Here is a 23123-nt window from a genome sequence, read left to right as displayed (position 1 = left end):
AGAAGGAGACATGATTTTCGTATTAGTATTTGAACATTAGTCGAAATGCCTGTGGAATAAGTAAGTGTGAGAAAATTCCATTTTGGAGGCTTTTTTAAAATCATTTGAAATCAAAATGCAGTAAAACATTAAATTAAACATTTTGTTAAGCACACACCTAAAAGTATGCTTTAAAATTTACAAACTCTTTTTTTAAGCCTTAAGTTATACCGGTGAATTTTTACTAAGAAATTAGGCTTAACACTCATTTGAAATCAAAATGCAGTAAAACATTAAATTAAACATTTTGTTAAACACACACCTAAAATTATGCTTTAAATTTTACAAACTCTTTAAAGCCTTAAGTTAAATTTTTACTAAGAAAGTGTTTCCAAAAACAGAAACGAAAACATTTTTGAAAAATTCAATTTATATTTATTTATCTATGGTAGTTCCTGGAAAATGTTAGTAGATCTCAGGAGTAGCATACTTTTAGCCTTTAACTGTAAATTAAATCTTGCTTTTTGTTTTACATATTTTCTTTGAATTATAACCATTTAAAGGAACCATATAATTAATTACTTATTTTAGGTTTAAGCTAAAATTCCTCTTGAATAGTAATGGAAAAGTGTTTAAAACTGTAGCATACTTTGGGGATTTCACAAAACTCAGGAACAGTTATAAATTAAACGTTAAATTTAATAAATGTCAAAACTAACATGTGTGGTCGTTGTTTTTGGCAGTGATGAAGCTTATATTTAACTTAGTTTGAAATAAAAACTGAAAGTGAAAAATTACAATTTAAACAAATATTTGATTTTTAACAACATTTCATAAACATTTATTTATAATTAAAATTAAATTTTTTTTCGCAATTTTCTGATAAGAGTTTGAAAAAAGAAAAACTTTCATAAACTTTAATTGAATTGGCTTTAATTTTCACAAATATAACTAAACGCCTTAAAGTATGCTCTTATCACCATAGTATTTTGTTTGTAATTAAACTAAGGATTTTTCCACAGCAAGAGAAAATTAATGAATTTTTTTTTTCGTTTTTCTGTGTGAGTGTATGCTTAGATAAAACTGATTTATTGTTAAATGGTTTGATTTTAGGGGTTTTAAATAAATATTCTAAATGTATGAAAAAAAAGTAGAGAAAATTGCTTTTGAATAGTTTGTAAACTTTAAATTAAAATATACTTTTAGGGGTTTTTTGTGTTTTTTTTTCCATTTTTTGGTTTCATTTTAGCTATTAGAGTATTGCAGTAGAAATTGTCAGTTTTCATTGTAAATGTTGTAGTTGAAAAATGCAAAAATAATGGCATGTTATATTTTAACAAACAAATCATGTGTATGCAAACGTTGACACAACGTGACAGATTTCCAACAGAAATACAAAAAGAAATGTTAATAAAACAGCAACCTCATGTAGCTGAAAACAAAAACTTTTACGAAAAATCTCAATTTGAAATTTATTAGAATGGAAACAAAATCTGCCAAATAAAAAACAAAACACATACATACATATATATGTATAGAAAGAATATAGCATAGAAGTTACAAAATAAACAAAAAAATACTAGATATGCATGTATGTACAACAGCTATTTCCAGGAAATAGAATAGAAAACAAAAATGTTAACGTTTTGGGTAAATTTGTAATATTGTAGCTATTGTGGTGGAGGAAGTTTTTCCTTTTGTTTGCTGGATTTTTTTTGTCTATCAGGTATACTAGTCATTTATATGAAATCCTTTTTATTATACATACATATACATATTTACAATTCCTTGCTACACAGCATACATACATACCTTGTTATCCTTGTTGCCATAACCACGATGATGACGATGTTGTACAGCTCTTTGTACATCCTCAACCATTGTTTGCAAACGATCCAATTTTGTACGCATTTCACTAACGCCTGATTGCATACGCCGTATACCATCACGTTCATCCTGCAAAGTACTAACACTAACAGCCATTGCCTGCAGCGAACGTGCCACATTTTTACCCTCTTCACGCACCAAATTCTGTTCGGACATTAGCTGGGCATTGGCAAATTCCAATTTGGAGATTTCGTGACGTAATTCGGGTATATTTTTATCAACTTTAGTTTGAACATTCTCAACATCTTCGAGTAGCTCCAGCATAGATGAGTGTAACTTATCGAGTGAGGCTATCTGACGTGATAGATTAAAATTGGCATCTGCTATGCGATGTTGTTCAATTTCAATACTGCGTACACGTTCGGCAATACGATGATATTTCAATTCATTAAATTGACGTTTCAGTTGACGTTGTGACAATTGTAGTTCGTGAAGTTGTTGACGTTGAAAACGGCAGTGTCGTCTTCTGTGGTCAGCCAGTTGAGTGAGTGAAGATGTCTGTGGACAAAGAAAATAAAATGAAAATAAGCAATATGGAAATTTTGTTTTTTGGTTTGTTTTGCTTTGAGGGTTGAATATTAAAAGGGCAAATAGAGTGTTTATGCTAGAAAGTATGCTATATATTTATGAATTTTATTTTGACCACGAAACTAGGTTAAATAAATTTATATTAAAATTTTATTTTCTTTACAATACATTGAAAATTTTGTTATATATTTCCCTAAAATTTAATATTGAATTTTATAGTATACTTTAGGGATGTGTTAAAACATTTGAATATACAAAATTAAAGCATACTTTTTGGGAAAATACCCATATAATTTTAAAGCATACTTTAGGGCTTCTTTAGTTTAGTAAATTCAGTTCGAAATTTTGCTTAAATATCCAGTAAGAGTAAAACTTTAACATTTAAATGCATTTGTATTTCTCTGTAGTTTTCAGTTTTAATATTTTGATTTTTATTTATTTGTAGCCGTTTTATGGTTGACATACTTTTAACGCTTATACCATGGTAACTGGATCCCGTTGATATGCAATGACTTTATAATATTCTTTTATCTGTATTTTTAACAACAATACAAAAAATATGCATATATATTTTTTATAGTTTTTCCTTTCTTTAATACATAAGATCTTTTGTTTGTGAACTACGAAAACATATAATACAAAAGAATCTTTTTTGATGCAACAACATTTTTATTGATTTCACAATACATTTTATTGACAAGGTCTTCACAAAATGTATGAATGAAATCGCGTTATTTAAAGAATTGCTTTGTAGCTATTTTTTTTGTAAATATATCAGAAGGTTGACATGGAAAATAAATTGTTTTTCCGGTATTTATGGGACCTTCAAGTACATGTGAATTTCAATTATTGCTTGGGCTTTCACGAATTTTCATTTAAGTTTTATAAAAATTTCTCAAAGGATCTTTTGATGGAAATGCCACACATATTGTTAAGACTTTTGTCATCTGAATATCTGAAATATTTGTAGTTATTTTTCATTGTAACTAACAAAAGCGTGATTTTGGATAATATTGCAGCAAAACATTGAATATCGCAGCAAAATCATACATTGCAAGAAATTATCCTGCTCGCTTACAAATAAGGAGTTAAATAAGTCATTATCATACACGGCAGTTATGTAAGTTATTCTGTTATATTACAAATAGGGAGTCATCAGCTCTTTGAACTTATGTATGTTTGATTATACATATTTCTGAGCCTACTTCAAAGTAATGATGAAAGTAATAACTTGTTGAGAAAGTCATTACCAAGTTTTTGCTGGAAGAAGTCGCAATTCACCCTTAAATACTTGAAGTAAACAAATTTATAGCAAAATCCCGCAAACTGGTAATGCAGTCATATCAGGTTTTTACAGGTGTTCTTTTCCTCTTGTAATTGTTGATATATATTGGTACAATTTGCAATTGCCACAATTGAGTACAACAAACATACATGCCACAGTATTGTATCTACATACATACCTCACTATGCAAACAAACACAGACGCAATTTATTCATGCATTCATTCATTCATTCATTATTGTTACCTATTTGAATTTTATTTAAGATTTTTTCCAGTGATATTTTCATTTTGTTCATTTTTACGTGTACCAACATGAGCATTAGAGGTGCTCTTTACAAATGGAAATTAAAGTTTCTGAACATTTCTCTCCATAACTAATCCTAGTCTTGCAATAAATCCCTGAGGCATCAAAACTAAATCGATATTTTGTCGCATAATTGTGTTCGGGCAACAGGCCTATTTTTTTGGCTTAACATAGAGTAATAACAACCCACAACAGATCCTAAAGATATCGTGAAAATTTCACCGTTTGGTACTCGTAGTATTATCGAACCTTATTTCTTCAAAACATGAAGACGGAGCTCGCGTTACAATACTGTATTAAGATTGATTCTTTTGTTTGAAAATATCCGGGCAAGAAATCAATTTATTAAAATCAAAATTTGGCAATAACTTGATTTCGCCAATAATTTGTATACCCTACACTACTTTAGTATTATGCTTCCCCGGGGGCATGTCTTGATGAAAGATCCCGTCTTGGTAGGATTGCAACCCCGGGGAAACGAGTTGCTTCCAGTACCTCTAGTCTGCCGGGACTATAAACTTGTGTTGATCAAATGTAACCTTGGCCTTTCTTGGAATGACATGACATGGGATCGAACCAGAGGACCACATAATCTGGTACCATTGGAACCGGTAAACTGCAGGTCAGAGTTTCGGACTTTGTCTTGTCCCGGTTATAGGAGAGTTCCCTTTCGGGTGCAAGTGGTGGCTGTGGTTTAAACCCAAATTCGCGATAAGAAAATGTCGGTTAAAAGACTGATGCACGGAAAAGTCTATAATTCGGGATAAGATACCCCACAGAGTAGTGACTGTATCATAAAAGATATACCTACCGTGAGTGTGTCAGATGTTGTTCTCTATGGCTGAGTCGGATGAATGAGAAGTGTGCTCTTTACAAATACCCTACAACACTTTAGTATAATGCTTCCCCCGAGGGCATGTTACCATGATGAAAGACCCTATGTTGGTGTGACTACAACCCTGGGGAAAAGAGCTGATACCAGTTCCTCTAGTCTGCCGGGACTATAAACTAGTGATGATCAAATGTATCCTCGATCTTTCCTTGGAATGACATGACATGGGGTCGAATCAGAGAACCACATAATCTGGTACCATTGGAACCGGTAGACAGCAGGGCAAATTTTCGGACTTTGTCTTGTCCCGTTTATTGGAGAGGTCGCTTTCGGGTGCAAGTGGTGGCTATGGTTTAAGACCAAATTTGCGGGAAGGGAATGTCAGTTAAAAGACTGATGCACGGTGAAACTTTTAATTCGAGAAGTTCGGTGATATTGCCGAAGTCAACAGATACCCCGCATAGTAGTGACTGTGGAACTAAGCGTTAGAAATGAGTTGGTGTTAAGTTTTTATGATATAGGATGAATGTAGGGGTATACCGGTCTTTCTCCGCTCGTTTAACTAGAGTGTATCGGATGCTATTCTCTATGGGTGTGTATAATGAATGAGAAGTGATGCCATTGAATTTTGGTTCCTTGTCCAGCTACGTTCAGGGAAAGCTCTATTCATACCAGGTTTACCACTATGTGTTATCTGCATTCTCTGTGGATTTTTATACGTCTTTATGTGCTGATGCCGACTTAACAGAGACCATACAATTTGCATCGCGGAAGTTAAACAACGGGATAGCAATGGATCAGAGATTAGATAGCTCCAATACTTGAGCAAAGTGTCAATATGTTCATGTTCCGGCACAACCATATACAAAAATTACCACCTGCGTGTTAGATACACAATGAGCCGGAGGTGAGTAGCCAAAGAAAGTCAGCATATGGATGAAAAAGACCACAAGGCAGTTGTTCAAGTAAAGCTCTTCGACATCATTAGTTTTATGCGTTTATGCTGATATTTGTAACACCCAAAAATAATGATCCCACCTTAAATTACATCAATCAGGTTAGAATCACTATGTCCCAAAGGCGAACCCTATAGATTTTATTTGATATCGGTCCATTATTTCACCTAGCCCCTCAATTGAGCTTTGAAGTTTACAATTTTTTCGAACCTCATTTAGTCCTCGCTTCCATACAAAGTCCCCTCAGAGAATGTCTAGAATGTCGTTAATTTCCTAATAAAAACTTTGGAATAGATAATCTCGGCTTAATATAGGATTTGAAAGAATTGTAAAAATAATACCCCCCTAATATCAATCCATTCACATGTTTGTTTTTATGTCTGCATATATGTAAACTTTTTTTTTCGTTTGTCTTTTAACAAATTAATGGTATTCTATTGTATTGTCATTCGTTGACATATTCAGATCATTAATATTATTGTTAGTGTTTTTTCCATTATATGTTTCACTCACATTTTGCAGTTGTTTTTATTTAAAGTCAACCGATTTTTTTAAGCAGTTTGTTTTTTTTAACTGACATTTATGCAGCAGTATTTAACAATATATATTTTATATATAGAAGAGTAGTGCTTATATCTGAAGTATGTAGATTTTTTTGTCCCCCGTTCAGCATTTGCATTTGACTTTAGTTTTTGCGCAGTGTACAAATACTATTGTTGTTTATTTTTATTTATCAGGGGATATAAATCAGTTGTGGATGTTGATGAAGGCGATTGTGTGTATGAAAAAAAATATATATATGTATATTTGCAAATAAAACATTTATAAATACTCATGCATACATGCGTTTTTTTGTATGTATATAAAACATATTTGATTTTTAGTTTAAATACGCCATAAATTGAAGATTTTATGAGAATTATCAATAAAACTGTATGCCAGTTGATTACGCAAAGTATTGTGTAAAATTTTATTAGGTCACCACGTTATTATTGTAAATGTTGCGGTTTTTTTTTTTTATATGTCAGCCCACAACTATGCTACATAATCAAAAATATGTTTATTGCATTGTTGAAATCTAATCACATTTTAAATTGCATTTGTGTAGTTATATTTGGAAAAATGCTTAAATTCTAAATAGAAATGCCATAAACTAAAATATATGTACATAATGCTGGAGGTGTTATTTTGAAATTTATTGTTCACCTAAAAGCATGCTGTGATTTTTGTTTTTTTAGCTGAAACCAGTGTCCGTTAAAGCAAGATAAGTTGCTGTGCTGTTGTCACTTGTTTGTGGCATGCTAGTGATGCAAATGACTTTAATGTGAAAGAGAATTTATTTATTTATTCTCTTTAAGGGAAAGCAGTTCACCCGTGCAAAAAATAATGATTATATTTGTAAAATAAACTATATTCCGGCAGGACATTTTATGGATTCATTTAAATCAGGGACCGACTTAAACTCGTTTCAATAGTTTTCGCTTCTGGCCATGTGATTCGTATTACGACAGTTATTTTGCAAATAGCTGCAATAATAGGTAGAACTGAAGAAATGGGACCGTCCATTGAAGGACATTTTTAAAGGTGCTTTTAAATCACGGAACGATTTAAATATCGGAACGATATTAAATGACTTTGAAAGTGAATCAAGGCCGCTGGTATTATTAAGCTGGGTGTGTATCTCTAACACACAAACGCTTAATTTCACCTTGAAGAGTATAAAACCTGTGAATCCCTTAAAAATGTTCACACTACTTTACCTAAAATATAATATAATCCACATGTTGGTAACTTTTTATTGACTTAATGGCCTCTTTAGCTCATGACTAATAAAAATGCTAAACACCTGTTTTGTTTTTGTTTTTTCTTTCTTTATGGAATATATTTCTATTGTTTTTCTTTTCCCTGCTCATATAAAAATCATTAGGAGTATCGTTTCTCCGCTAATATAAATGTAATTTATATCTAAATATTATTATTATTTTTTTGTGTTTATGATGATATTCATTATTATTACAATAATATTATTTTTTTGCTGCTGCTACTGGTTGTAGTTGTTTTTGTTTGATACTTGAATATAAATCATGAGTATTTTGAGACGAATATGACCCCCCGCCATTAGGGTTTTTTACATTTCCTTTTCCTTTCACCATGAGTTTTTATTTATTTTTCCTTTTTTTTTGTGTTATTTTAAGGGAAATTGTTAACCTTTTTGCTGGTGTATTTGTATTGTTAGGTGTTGTGTATGTGTGTGGTAGGGTGTGTTTTTTTCAGTTTGGCAAATTTTCATTTTTATTCAAAGTATTTTTTTTCTCACTTTTTTCAGTTGAGTTCTTTTTTCTCCATTATGTATTTTTTTTTGGGGGGGGGGATGAGGGTGTAATACATTTGCTTTGTGTTTTCGTTTTCCGCTCATAAGAATTGTACACAATTTACACATTAAAGCATTATAACGAAGCGTTACATTATGGTACTTATAAAAAGTAATAATCATAATAATAAAAGAAATATTTATACATTTATATACACTTGCAACAAAAAAAAAGGAAACACAAATACATAACTATGTAAAATGTGGGTATTTATAAATATACATATTAGGCTTTTACCCGGTTTTGAACGGAGTTCCTTTCCTTTTTAAAGTGATTTTCCTTTTTATCCTTTTAATGCCCCCAATGTAGAACTAAGAACACATAATTCTAACCTACACCTGTTTAGTGGGGAGGGTTTGTGCTGATGTTTGTAACACACAAAGATATTCGTCCTATACCAATCGGCTTAGAATCGTTTTCTGAGTGGATTAAGCCATGTCCATCCGTCTATCTGGCTGGCTGTACATGTAAACGTTTTGTGCAAGCTACAAGTTGCAAAGATAATTGGATAAAATTTGGTACCTACGCCTTCATGGACAAAGCCTATTGAAAACGGTTAAAATCGGTCATAAAAGTATACCAATCGGCTTAGAATCGTTTTCTGAGTCGATAAGGCCTTGTCCATCCATCCGTCCGTCCGTCTATCTGGCTGGCTGTCCATGTTAACGTTGTGTGCAAGCTACAAGTCGCAAAGATAATTGGATGAAATTTGGTAGCTACGCCTTCAAGGACAAAGCCTATTGAAACGGTTAAAATCGGTCCATTATTTCACCTAGCCCCCATTCAACAGAACCCCCCGAAAAGCGCCTTTCTGCTCATAATTATATTAAATATACTTATATCTCGTTACAAGCCTTGATAACCTTGTCAAATTTCATTAAGATAGGGCCTCATTTGACCCTATTCCCCATACAAAGTCCCCTTCAGAAATGTCAATATCAATCTAATAATTAGTGCTTTTTAACCATAATATGATATTTTTGACATTTATGATCAGTATAGTCTGGCAAATCATCATGAATAGATTGCCTCTTGAACAACGCTATCAAAATATCTGAAATATTCTTTGAAAATCTGTCTGACTCAACGTTTTATCGCAAAATTGTGTTCAACTATGAAGCCGCATATGGAGTGACACCAATCTAATAAAGACCATAGAGTCCATTATAATAACTTGTCTATAGCTAAAGTTAGGAAGATATTGTACAGATAGTGTGTTTTTAGTTATTACAAGTCAACTTTAAGCTAAAAGTGTCCGATAGGCTAATGGTAAGATCACCTTACCTTTAACTTTTAACGTAAGCTTTAAGAATTTTTGTAAAAATATGAATTAAAAATAAATTCAATGTAATTTTTTATATGAAAAATATAATTAACAGCTAAAAGTATGCTACGGTTTTTGTATAATAAAAAATTTGGTTGTAATAAAGAAAAAATTTAAAGTTCACTTTATTCCTTACTTTTAGTAAAGTTACCTTTTACTAATACGAATATTAAAGGCAAATTGTAATAATGGCCCTTAGTCCATCTCTGGTAAAAGTTCCGAAAAAGCATACATATATGCTATAGAAGTTAACCGTTAAAAGACAAAGAAAAGAGATATTTCCAGTTAAAAATTACCCCAAACAAGCAAATACACTTACAAAAGCATTTAAATTATATATATGTATATGGTTACATGAATGTGTTTATGTATTTTTAACGTGTAAAAAAATAACGAGAATTATTCCCTTTAGACTTCACGTTTAACTCCCCGACCCCAAAACACATGAACATGATTTTCATTTTAAATAAAAAGAGGAAAACTCATCATTGCTTTGATAATAAGTGTTGCATATTGCTGTTATTATACATTCCGTTTAACATTACCCCTCCAAAAAAAAAAGAACGAAACGAAACACCGGAAACAGCTGAATTTTATTGTATAATTATAGCCAGGGTTGGGTTTTCTCCTCTTTGATGGTGAAAGGTAAATTTATATTTTGTAACATCAGGTTATGGTTACAAAAGAAACAAAAAAAATGAGAAAACACTTGTTCATTAAACAATTTCTTTCTTTTACGTTAAAGGTTAAGAATTATGACAACAATGGTATTAACACCAAAAGCCAACAGAGAAAATGTTTGGTTTTTTTTTCATCTTTTACTTGTTTTGTGGTAAGGAAAATATTATTTTGAAATACCAAGAAAAAAAAATAAGAAAACACAAATCATGCTTTCTAAAAGCTAACTAGATCATAAATATTTAATTTATTTTTTGTTTTTTTTTATAACATGCCTAAAATAGGCTTCTACTACAATGTATGCCTTAATGTATGCTAAGAAATTGTTATATTTACAATATTTATTAGATTTTTGAACCTTTTTAAAGTCAAAATCAATTAAGTGAATATTGAATAGAAACATTTAATATTGGTTTTTCTGTTGTGTTATTATTTATTTATTTAGTTAATTTAAAATGTAATAAAAATGTTAAGAAAAGTTTTATTAAAAACCTTCAACTATATTTCTTTATTATTATTTCTCTCAAAATGCTAACAAATCTAAAAGATTTTTTAATATTTACAACTCTATTATGAATATTAAAGTGATTTTCGGAATGATGTTGCATATAAGTATGATTTTGTTATGTCCTTGACGAATAATAGCAGAATATCGTCGTGACATTAGGGTTTGTAAGTGAATTTTGACCATAATTTTCAATAGGTTAAAAGAAAAGTATGTGCCAAATTTCATGAAAATATCTTCAAAATTGCGACCTGTAGCGTGTGCAGAAGATTCACATGGACTCACAGGCGGACAGACAGACGGACAGAAGGATTGACAGACGGACGGATGGACAGACGGGCGGACGGATGGATAGACGGACGGACGGACAGAAGGATAGACGGACGGTATTCATTCTATGAAAAGATAAACGCCAAGTTTTATGTAATTTCAGACAAAATTGAGATATGAACTTTGAGTGCAATTTAACGTCAGTGCAGACCAATAAGTGGTTTAGATAACAATAAATTTTGAACTCTAACATTTAGCTTGCACAAACATTTGCTTAAGGTTATAACAATATATCACACATACTAACCAATATTGACTTAATACTTGCAACATTGTCAAAATTTACGACTATAGATTTAAGCCTTAAGCGGTTATTTTGTATACACAAATTCTTACACTAATACTTAAACATAAATTCATAGTTTTTTTTTTCTCTCTCTCTCTCTCTCTCTGCTAACAGGCCAATTCCACTTAAATCAATAACATATTGAACTCTAGAGATAAAAAGAAAAATAAATAAAGTAACGGCTATACACACAAAACGGATAAAGGAAACATATTTAACAAAACGGCCCTAAGTTATGCTTCTTTAAACAACAAAATGTACAAAAACATAAATATCAAAAAATAACGAAAGTTTTACTTTTTTGAAATGCCTCTAATGGTACATTTTATTTATTTCTTTTGCCTTAATTTATTACCAATAAATATCATTTTATGCTAAAGATGTAACATAAAACGGAAATAAAAAAAGTAAGTGTAAACATTGTTGGGGACTCCTAAAAATATGCTAAACATGGCATACTTTATGTAAAGCTAAAAATATGCTTTAAATATTTGTTTAACAACAAAACAAGGGTGTTTTAAATCACATACTTCAAAATGTTTGGTATTTTTTTTTTTTTCAACTGGTTTCATATTACAAAAGAAAAGGGTAAAAAGTTATATAGCACAACAACAAAAAAAAAAGATACTTAAGTGGTTTTATATATATTTTTAACAATTTTTTTCTGGCCACCCTTGAACTTGCAAAAACTAATTTTTTGTAATTACGCTTTAATTTGTTATGTTTTTAAAAGTTAAATTTAAGTCCTTTTTTGTAATATCAAAGAAGTTTATTAAAATTTATATACTTTTACTTACATTACTCAGCATGCCTTAAAATATGCTACAGTTTTATGAAATTGCTGTACAGCATTAAGTTTGCTTTAAAATATGTATATTTCCTGTTGTTTTTTTTTTAATGAACTTTTAACAAGTAAGAAATTATAGCCGGGTGAAGCCGACCATATAAAACCCTACACCTGTTACAAAAATAAAATGTAATTTAGTTTTCATAATGAAGCATTTAAGTTCAATTGTACCTTGCTTCATATATACTTAGCCATTTAATGTTGAATAAAATTGTGGACATTTAAGTCAAATTTTGAAGGGGGCTTTATATAGGGGCTAGGGTCTAATGAGGTCCTATAATTACAAATTCATGAGGGTCATCAAGGCTAGTATAGAACTTGGTTTTGCAGCTTTTTGTTGCGATACGAGTATACTAAACATAATTATGAACTTAAGAGCCCTATTCGGCGGGTTTAGTTGTATGGGGGTTAGGTGAAATAATGGACCGATGTTAACCATTTTCAATAGCCTTTGTGCCAAATTTCATTGAATTATCTTCAAAATTGCGACCTGCAGTTTGATTACAAGGTTTACAAACCCTATTCGAGGGTTCAACTGTATGGGGGCTAGGTGAAATAATGGACCGATGTTAACCATTTTCAATAAGCTTTGTCTCCGGTACTATAGAAGATCACGTGCCAAATTTCATTCAATTATCTTCAAAATTGCGGCATGTAGTTTGATTACAAGGTTTACAAGCCTTATTCAGGGGTTCCGTTGTATGGAGGCTAGGTGAAATAATGGACCGATCTTAAATATTTTCAATCCGCTTCATTCCTGGGACAATAGAAGATCATGTACCAAATTTCATTGAATTATCTACAAAATTGCAACCTGTAGTTTGATTGCAAGGTTTACATGGACGGACAGACAGACAGACAGACAGACAGACAGACAGACAGACAGACAGACAGATAGACAGACGGACGGACGGACGGGCAATGCTAAAACGACTCAAAAAATGATTCTAAGCCGATTGGTATATTTTACGCTGGGTATAGGACCAATATTATTGTGCTTTACAAACATGAGCACAAACCCAATATATCCTCCCCACTAAAGTGGTGTAGGGTATAAAAAGGTCTTTGGGTTTTAAAATATTTCTTAAGCATAATTCTGTGAAAAGAAGTTTCTTGCGAAATTTGTGTTTTTCCGGCATTAAAGGAATTCCAGCAGACTATTAATTTCCAAAAGTACTTGTAGCTTTTGCAGATGTTTTTTTAAAGTCTGACAACTGTAAATGTTTGTTAATAAATATTTAAAATGTTTAAGTTGACATTAAGGCAGTAATGGTGAATTTAAGTTTTATTAATGTCAGCAGTATTTCCTTTTTTCTGTATAGGAGCATTAGGAGGATGTTGATAATAAAGTTGGTTAAAAAGTTATGGGCGGGTTGGATAAAACAAGAGACCTATGGAGTATAGTATTGATTGCATGTTGAGGCTTTTACAGATCGACCATTTAACTAATGAATTTCTAAGCTTGTAATGCCAGTTTGGACAAAATTGAAACAATTACAAAAGCTTCTACTACTGACATGTCGATATGTCCCTGTTGAAAGTTATGTAAGTTCTTGTTGAAATTGATGTCGCTGCAAAAACTTCAACAATATCATACTATTTGCTATAGTGACATAAAGTACAAGTAAAACTTGGTAATGCCTTGTACTTGCTCTATATCAACTTACTTAACTTTTGGTAATGACTTATTTAAGCCCCTATTTGTAAGCAAGCCTCCAATAACAATAAGTTAAGCTGCCATGAAAGTTAAAAAATTAAATTTTAAAAAGTCTTTATATGAAATTACCAACTATGCAAGTCTTTTCATTGCACACATGCTCCTTAAATTATGCAATCAATTCTACTCATGTTACTATGTGACCAGCTTGTTGTTGTGTTCTTTTACATCTCTAGTTTTATAAATCATTATTTATAATTAGCATAGTTTTAGGATACAGCAATTAATTGTAAGTGAAGCATAATACTGGCCAACCACTATGAGTTGCACAACATCAAGCCAATGACCACACAAGATTGAGTCGGTAGGCAAAATTAATTTGTTGTTATTCCTTTACTTGTTGCCGAAAAACAACAGTTGCCTGAATTCCCACAGCAACACTAGCACTCAATAATAAGTAAGTTTTAATAATTTCATTAAATTAAATATATTAAGGGATTTATGTATAAAATATGATGAGGAGTAACAGTAAATATTAGTAATTTGAAAAAGCTTTAAAACTTTTTAAGCTTATACTTAATAAATGCATTATTTTTATGGCATAATCATGTATATAAAATCAACATAATATAACATACTTTAGGGATTAAAAACAATAATGCTATATTTGCATATACATATGTACATATATATAAAATACAGTGAAAAATAAAACAATTAACGAGATTACTTTTAGCAAATATTGCATTATATAACAGAATTAAATTTATGTATATGTATGTATGTAGCTGCAACTGTATGCGTATTTTATACATAAAATTTAATATATTTTCAACATATTTATACTTAATTATGATTAATATGGCCACATACATTTAAAATGAGAAATTTTACAAGTATTTTTGGTTAAAATGGAGAATTTATTATAATTACAGTCCCAGCAACAAGAGCAACAATTATAATTCAATAATAGTATTATTATTATTAAATTAATCTATAAATATTTATAAAGCAATTATCATTACTTATACACATTTATTATTTAAAATGCATAATGGTTGTCTATAAGTAAGTATCGTATGTCTGTCTTTTGTGTATTTTACATGAAAAATTTGTATAAATAATTATACCATATAATTATTGTAGTGGATGTGGTATTATGCATTTGTTTTGATGTTTGCAACACTTATGCTACCACTCGTTTCTGATTCTTCTCAGAATCATTCGGAATCAAGCAGCAGATCGTTATTTTGTTGGGCAATTTGTGAAACATACAATTTTGGTCCAAGATTTACTAAATTCTGTGAAAACTGGTTATACCCTACACCACTATAGTGGTGCTGATGTTTGTAACGCATAAAAGTATAAAAATATTTAAAGTATACCGATCGACTGAGAATCACTTTCAGACATGTCCGTCCGTCCGTGAAAGCTCGATAGAGTCCGAATGGAATAAGCCTTACCTTTCGAATAGCCCCCATATAAGTGAACCCCGAAAAACAGCTTTAGAACTACGAATATAGCGATGAAATTCGACATTAATAAGTTTCATATGTATGAGCCAAAATTTTCCTACTATATTTTATGAGGATCGGTCCATAATTGAACCTACCCCCCATATAAGGTCCCCTTCAGAAAATTACTTAAACAATTATTACTGGCTTAAAAATAGGAGTATAACGATGAAATTTTATATGGGCCAAAATCTCCCTGCCAAATTTTATGAGGATCGGTCCATAATTGACCCTCCCCCTACATAAGCTCCCCTTAATAAAATTGATTTAACGTTTATTACTGACTTAAAAATACGAGTATTGCGGTGAAATTCGACTCAAGTAAGTCCCTTACATGCCAAAATCTCTTAACCAAATTTTATATCCAATTGTACGACAATCGGTCCACAATTGACCCTACTTCATTGTATGTCTGTCTCGGTCCATAATTGACTTAGGATATATTCCAAATATCACCCTGATCTTTAGAGGGAAGCATTCTTTTTACGCTATACGCTTTGATGGTGGGTATATGAGATTCGGCAGGGCCGAATATAACACTTGTTTTAAGGTGTCTTGGATCAAAAACGGATAAAACTCTATGGAATTCAAGAGAGTAATTAATTTCTAAAAACAAATAATTTCCGACAAATTTTATATTATTTCCGTAATTTTTGGACTTTTTATTAAGAACTGATCATTTTTATCTCGTGTTTCATCAGGCGGATGGACGGACAGACAAACAGACAGACAGACTGCCAAGCCCGATTAGACCCGGGTTAGTCTAAGAATCTTATAAGTAGGTACTCAGAATACACCTTTAGGTCTACGATCAATATTTTGATTGATTGATCACAACAGAATGACAAAAGCAAACTGCATCAATTTATTGTGTTTCCAGTTTTTCGAACGGAGGGACGGACGGACAGAATCGTATTAGAATCTAATAAGGACAGACAATAAAATGTGTATTTTGGAGGGTCTAGGACTAATATTTTGATGTCTAACAATAACTGATACTACCCTTTAATAGTCATAGCTGCTGTAAGGAATCATATCAGTTATGCCCACCTCATCATTCCCACTTAGTGTGAGTGTGTGTGTATTTAAATAAATCCTTTTACAAGGTTTAATATAATTTATATATTTTCCCTAGAGAAATATGTATTTATTACAATTTGTGTGCGTATTAATTTTTCTTCTGACTTAAATCGAACGTGAGAATTTTAAATCCACAAAATTTTAAGTTTTAAACAGCTGACCCCTTTTTATTGGGTTTTAGCTGCTGCTGCTGTTGCTGCATTGTGCTGTTGCCGACCATACTTTCGGCCTTTGTTGGCCATAATTTATGTATTTTTTATTTGGGTTCTGTTACCAAATTATAAGTTTTTTTTTTTTTTTGCTCCGACAGTTTATTAAACATCTGTTTTGTTTATTTTGTGTTTTTTGTTCTCTTTTATAAATTTTTTTTCGGAGCTAAATTTTGTTTTGTTGAAAAAAATTAAGGTGCTTAATACAAAAAGTGGGTTCCCAGCTTTCAACTTCATTTATCAAACATGACCTAGCAAAAATTTGTGCATAAGTGGTTATTATGTCATACAAAATATTGGAACAAAAAAAAAAAACTGATTGGAGTTATTAGGCAAATGAAAAGCTTTTTAAAAGCTTAAAGATTCCATTAACTCCTTGTAGAACTTGTGTGTTAATTTTAGTTTATACAAAATTATTATTTTTCGGTTTGATTATAATTTTTATAAACTTTAGCAAATTAACCAGAAATTTTATATGAAAACTTATGATTTTAGTTTTGCTAACAAAATGTTTGCTGGGCATTAAAAACATATTGAAAAAAATTGTACTATAATTTTAAACTTGTTAAACAATATGACATGTTTATGACAAGTTACTTCATTGTGGTCAATTTTTATAATTGTTTTAAACACAACAAAATAAAAGAAGAACCTTTTAAAGGGACTAAATTGCAAAAATATCGAAGAAAAAATTGGGACAATATTGATTAAAAAAACAATGAGATGACAAGAGCACAACATGCTTTTGATAGATGAAAATAAATAATAATAAATAAAATAAACAAGGAAAAAATTGTGTTTTTTTGTAATATTATATTTTTAATTCTTTGTGTAAACAAAGCAAGTATTTAAAATAAATACTTTTTTAATTAAAAATTTATAACAACAGAGGTAAAAGGAATGGAACTGTTAAAAAATCTGAATTGTTTTTATATTGTTTTATAAGTTTTCTATATAAAAAGTAGATATTTTGTGTTAATGACAGTTTTTAATAAATTTTTAAAAATATAAAAACTTTACCTTTGACCTTTTAATAAACATGCAGGTTTGTTATAAAATATTTTAAAACTAAGACCCGATAAACAGTTTTGTACATGATAAAGCATTTTGAGAAAAAACCTCCCTAAAATATATTATTAAAGTTAACTCTAACATATGACTAAAAGTATGCAATATTTTATAACCATAGCAATTATATACAAAAACATGAATACATACATACATACGCACATATAAAATTCTATATTTAAATCAAAATTCTTTCTAATTCATATGAAAATTCTATGACAAAAACAAATCCTTTGATTTTATACAATTTCAAAACTTATTTATTTCTATTTGTACAAATATAATTTTACACAGAAATATCAGATTTTCATTAAATAAAATTTATCTATATATATAAATGACACAAACATTACAAAAATAAACTTTGTTGTATATGTTATTTTTAAAGAAACAGGGTTTCTTTTCCTTCAACCCCCTTAAAGTATGCAACATAATTGTAATGGAGAGAAAACAACATGAAATACAAATGAAAATTGAGAAAAAAGAAGTTTAGTAAAACTGCCAAAGAAAATCACAAAATAGAAATTCAATGAAAACAAGTTTATTGAAACATTTGGATTTTACGTGTTTAACAAAATTGTAAAATATCAAAAACTCAAACACATATGTACTATATAGTCCCCACAAATAAACAAATTTATATACAAATACTAAATCACAGCAAAATTGTATGAACAAATTTGAACTTGGTTTAAACATGTCCCGGTAATTCGGAGCGTAACTACTACAGGGAGTTCAGCGTACATGCTGCTTGGGTATAAGTGGTGCCATGTGTACTACTTCAACCCTGGCTCTGGAAACGTTGTTAGATATTCCACCCATTGAAAAATGTTTAAGATATGAGGCGGCGCTCGCAGCCGAACTGCTATTTACTTTAGGCGTACTGGCCAAAGGCGGTTATAGGACACGTCATCAATGTATACTGGACACATTGGAATGTTATACACAATCATCGGACGTGTCTGATCGCATACCAGACACAGAATATGTCGAAAGCTTTGAAACGCTCATCCCAGATAGAATGTCTTGGTCAAGCGGAACTTTAGAGTAAATACCAGTAGGAATCCGTTGTTATACGGATGGCTCTAAATGGGGTCACAAAGTGGTCCTGGGGTTCTATATTAAAGACCCAGAAACAGAAATATACCACCGTCCATCTAATCATAACACAAGCTTCCAAGCAGAATAAATATGGAGCGCACAGGGCTTATAATATACATATTTACCGACAGCCAGAAGGCAACTAGCTGATATAATTATATTTAAGACCGTATTGGATTGTAAGAAAGCTTTAACTGAATATTCTCACAGAGGTAAGGTTTACATCACATGGGTACCAGGCCACTCGGGAGTAGTCGGCAACGAAAGGGCGAATGTAATAGCTTTAATGGGTAGTTAATGGTAGTTCGAGGTAGTCAACCTGACGAACGCAAAACTTTTCGACGCAACAAAAGCTGAATTAAAAATATAGTTGAAAGAATCCTATAAGGCCTCTTGGAATAATGAAACGGTGGGCAGAACCACAAAGATCCTATGGGGTGTCCCCGATGAGAGCAAGATGAGAAATCTCCTCAAAATGAACAAATCTGAGGCTAGTCTAATGATACGTATTCTAAGTGGACACACAGGATTACGAGCACATCTATACAAAATTAAAAGTGCGGATTCAGACGAATGTAGAAAAATTGAAGCTCTGGAGCACTTTCTTTGCCAATGTCAGGCAATTGTCGGAGTTAGATCCAATCATCTTGGAAGTGATGTTATTCCGGATACAACATTCCTGATTAACACTGATTGGAAAATTATTGGGAATTTCGTCCAGGAAACTGAGTTTCTGAACATTCACTGAAATAATACATTCAGTGAACAAAATTTGTTGTTTTTTTTTTCATGAAAAGGAGCGCACAACAGGCCCGATAGTGACCTAGGTGTACTTCTTCGGATTTGATGCAGTATACATCCTCCTATCAACCTAATCTAATTCGGAGCGTGGTTCACACAAAATCTGGAATTGATTACTTGTTGTGGGTTAAATATTTTTAAACTCTCTTCATTAGAGATATCTTCAAAACACTGATCTTACTATTGCCACTTTCTGCAAAAAAGTGATATTTGCTATCTCTTCTGCATTACAAAGATTACATACCTGTCGAACTATTTAAAATTTTTTATATAAATCAAACAAATAGTTAGACATTTGTCAAATAAACTGTCAAAAATGAGACATTGACTTTCTTCAAAACTGCTGGGGTGTTGTTTTCTCCCTTTTGCTATGTTGTGTTTTCCCATAACAAAAAGTTAGATCCATGTATTATGTGTGTGTATATAAGTGAATATAAATGTATATATGTGTGTATGTGCCTGACAGCCAGCTTAACAAAATATTTATAAATGTGACAAGCTAATATTTTATATAGTTATAAACGTGTCATAATGTAGATTTGTTTTGTTGTTAATGCTTTCGAACAACAACAACAACAACCAAAATAACAACATATCGGGTCACATGGAGTATTTCTGTTGTATGTTTTTTTCCCCAAAATCAACCCATACAAATTGTTTGTATATATGAAAGGTTGTGCGTTTGTATAATACACTAACTCACAATATGTTACTAAAAATTCAAAGTATTTTTTTCTATTTTTTGAAATTGAAAATCTTTTGATGCCCTACAACAACTGTTGTATGAATAGGTGACTTAAGTTATTGACATCTGAACTCTCACATAAACTTTTTACTGGGAAAATGGATTTGAAAATTATGTTTTTTTTTTTTTTGAAAATAAAATTTTATTAGCTACTTTATAAACTCTTTATATACATATAGTAACCTTATAGTGGAGCAAGCTTACAGAATTTTCTCTGATCAAGTTGTATCAATATTTGAATACTACCTCTCTGTTATCAGTGTTTAACGTGTTTTCCGGTCGGTTTCTTTCCCCAAGGTGAACTTAAAACACTTCACCATTCAAGAACCCTGTGGGTTTCTATTTTCAAGAGGTCATGCTGCCAATGAGATGGAGTCAATTTTGCTGCGGCCCCTATCAAAGAGCATTCCTTAGAACTTTTTTCGTAGACCAGCCACCAACTGTCAAAAACAAGTCTTCAAGTGACAAAACATTCAAAAATTATATTTTAAAGCGTTACCAGATCAAGTACTACGATGTATATATGAATGGCGAGAAATCCAATAAATTTGCTCAACAGTGAAGGGCTCCAAAGTCAGATAGAGACACACCCTACTCTCTTCAGATCAGCTTAAAGAAGTGGCGTGTCATAATGTCCATGGAGATGGAAAATTTGTCAAGAATTTAGGAAAGGGACACTCTTATCCCGAAAATAATTGCTCCTAAATATGGTAAATATGGTGAGTCCTTTAAAAAGGTGTCTTGGATAGCCGGCTTCGGACGGGCGTAAAGGTTTTAAACTCTGGGGCATTCAGAATACCGGCTTCGCTAAATGAAGACTTTTTTCGTAAATGGACTCTTTGAAATCCATGGACTTTATGTCACTTTGCTCATGGACATTATGACACTTTTGATAACGTCCGTGAACATTGTGACACGCCACCGAAAATTTGTTTAGCATTTAGGAAAGGGACACTCTTATCCCGAAAAGAATTAATTGCTCCTAAATATGGTATATATTGAGTTTTGATTCTTTTAAGAAGGTGTCTTGGATAGCCGGCCTTCGGACGGGCGCAAGGGTTATAAACTTTGGGGTATTCAGAATAACGGCTTTTGTGACACTTTTGAAACTGGACTCAATTTTTTATCGAAGCAGGAAACAGACTACATTCTATCTATACTGAAGTTTATTAGGTCATTCAAGACCACAATACCGACAAGGGATGATTGGGCCGCGAACACTGACCTAAGGGACGATATGATCTCAATCTATACTGAAGGCTCAAAGACACCCTGTTTGTCGGGATCGGGAATCTTTTCCGAAAAACTAATAATTACTGGGCACTGTATGTTTGGACTTATGTCGGAACGTATGGGCTACCCAAATTATCGTTACTGTAGAAACTGCTTGGAAGAAGAAGAAGTGGAATCGGTACAACACCTTTTATATGACTACCCAGCCTTACAAAAGCACAGACTAATTTATCTTGGTAGAGCTCTTTTCCATGATCTAGACTGTCTTAGAGATGCGTCACTAATAATCAAGATCTGTTTTATTAAAAGAACCGGCTGGTTTACACGGAGACCGAACGAACCAAGTAGTTAACAAAATTAGGGAGGGAAACCATTCTCTCAATATCAGGGAATGGTAATTCTAATGGTATCACAATGGGCCATGAGGCCTCCGAGTGAACTCGCTTGCTTGCGAGCAACTCACGTAACCTAATCTATGACTCAATTTAGATATTGTGATACTTTTGAAATTGTCATAACGTCCGTGGACTCTACGACTCAATTTAATGAGTCATAACGTGGACATGGACATTATAACACGCCATCCCTAAAAAACAATGCTACACAATATGATCATTTTAATTTGACAAATTTAACGCAATTAAATGATTATTTTGGTCAGATCACATACAAAAAGAGAAATTTTAAACATTTTTCTATAGCATACTTTTGTGCTAGTTTTATTTAATAGAAGTGAACATTTAATTCGATTTATAACCTAGTTCTCTCATGTCGTTTTTTATTCACGTCTTCTATTAGCAATGATGAGTTGCAAAATAATAAAAGAATTTTTATATACAATTTCAATTTGATTCATTTTTTTTTTAACAATGTTATTTTACAATTGAAACACAAACATATTCGAGTGAAAACTAAAGAAAAGAAGAGAAAAATTATTTATTTATTAAATTCTTTTTATATGACACATAGACAAGATAATGAAATTTTATCTTTAGTTTGATTGGAAAGAAAAGAACACAGCAGAAAAAATAAATCAATTTGTTTACTTTCAATCATGCCAATATGTATGCAATAAAATGTTGATGTGACAAAGCCTTGATATATACTTTAGTTAAAAAAGAAGTAAACAATAAAATGGAATTGTTTAACAAATTACTTATAAAATACTTATATAGGTATGTAGAAATAAACAATATTATTTTATGTGTTGTTGTTTGCCAGCTTATACACATGAATAATTTATGTTTTAGTAAATATACCCCAAAAGTATGCTAAATTTAATTTAACATATTTATTAGTATTAATGCAAAAATTGTGTTTATTATATTTTTATATAATTTATTCCTGCTATTTAACATAAATATTAAACAATAACATTTATTAAACTCTGCTGGTGTTAATGTGAGCTTTAGGTAAATTTCATTTAAATAATATTTTTCTTGCTTGTATGCATTTTGGAAATTTCTCTAATGTTTTAGTGAGTTTTAATTAAAAATGTTTATGAAGCAGAAATGAAACAATTCATTCATAGTTTTAATTCAATTTTTTTTCGAATAAAATCAAAAATTTTAAATAAAACTGAATAAAGTTTAATTGTTAGAA

The 23123-nt window shown here is 31.3% G+C and overlaps 1 protein-coding gene across 1 annotated transcript in view; it reads right to left on the bottom strand.

Moving 5' to 3' along the window:
* LOC119610102 (protein scabrous) overlaps window positions 1–23123 on the bottom strand; it is a 38690-nt gene that overhangs the window by 1829 nt on the left and 13738 nt on the right. The window contains exon 3 of the mRNA XM_037965201.1: window positions 1792–2364. Coding sequence (XP_037821129.1) covers window positions 1792–2364 — 573 coding nt within the window. The remainder of the gene's footprint in view (window positions 1–1791; window positions 2365–23123) is intronic.

The sequence above is a fragment of the Lucilia sericata genome, unplaced genomic scaffold (genome assembly GCF_015586225.1).
Source record: "Lucilia sericata isolate MDLA Ls3-8-SP2 unplaced genomic scaffold, ASM1558622v1 Contig001118F_arrow, whole genome shotgun sequence".
NCBI lineage: Eukaryota > Metazoa > Arthropoda > Insecta > Diptera > Calliphoridae > Lucilia > Lucilia sericata.
Note: the sequence above shows the minus strand (reverse complement) of the source record. Positions and strands in the feature narration are given on the sequence as shown.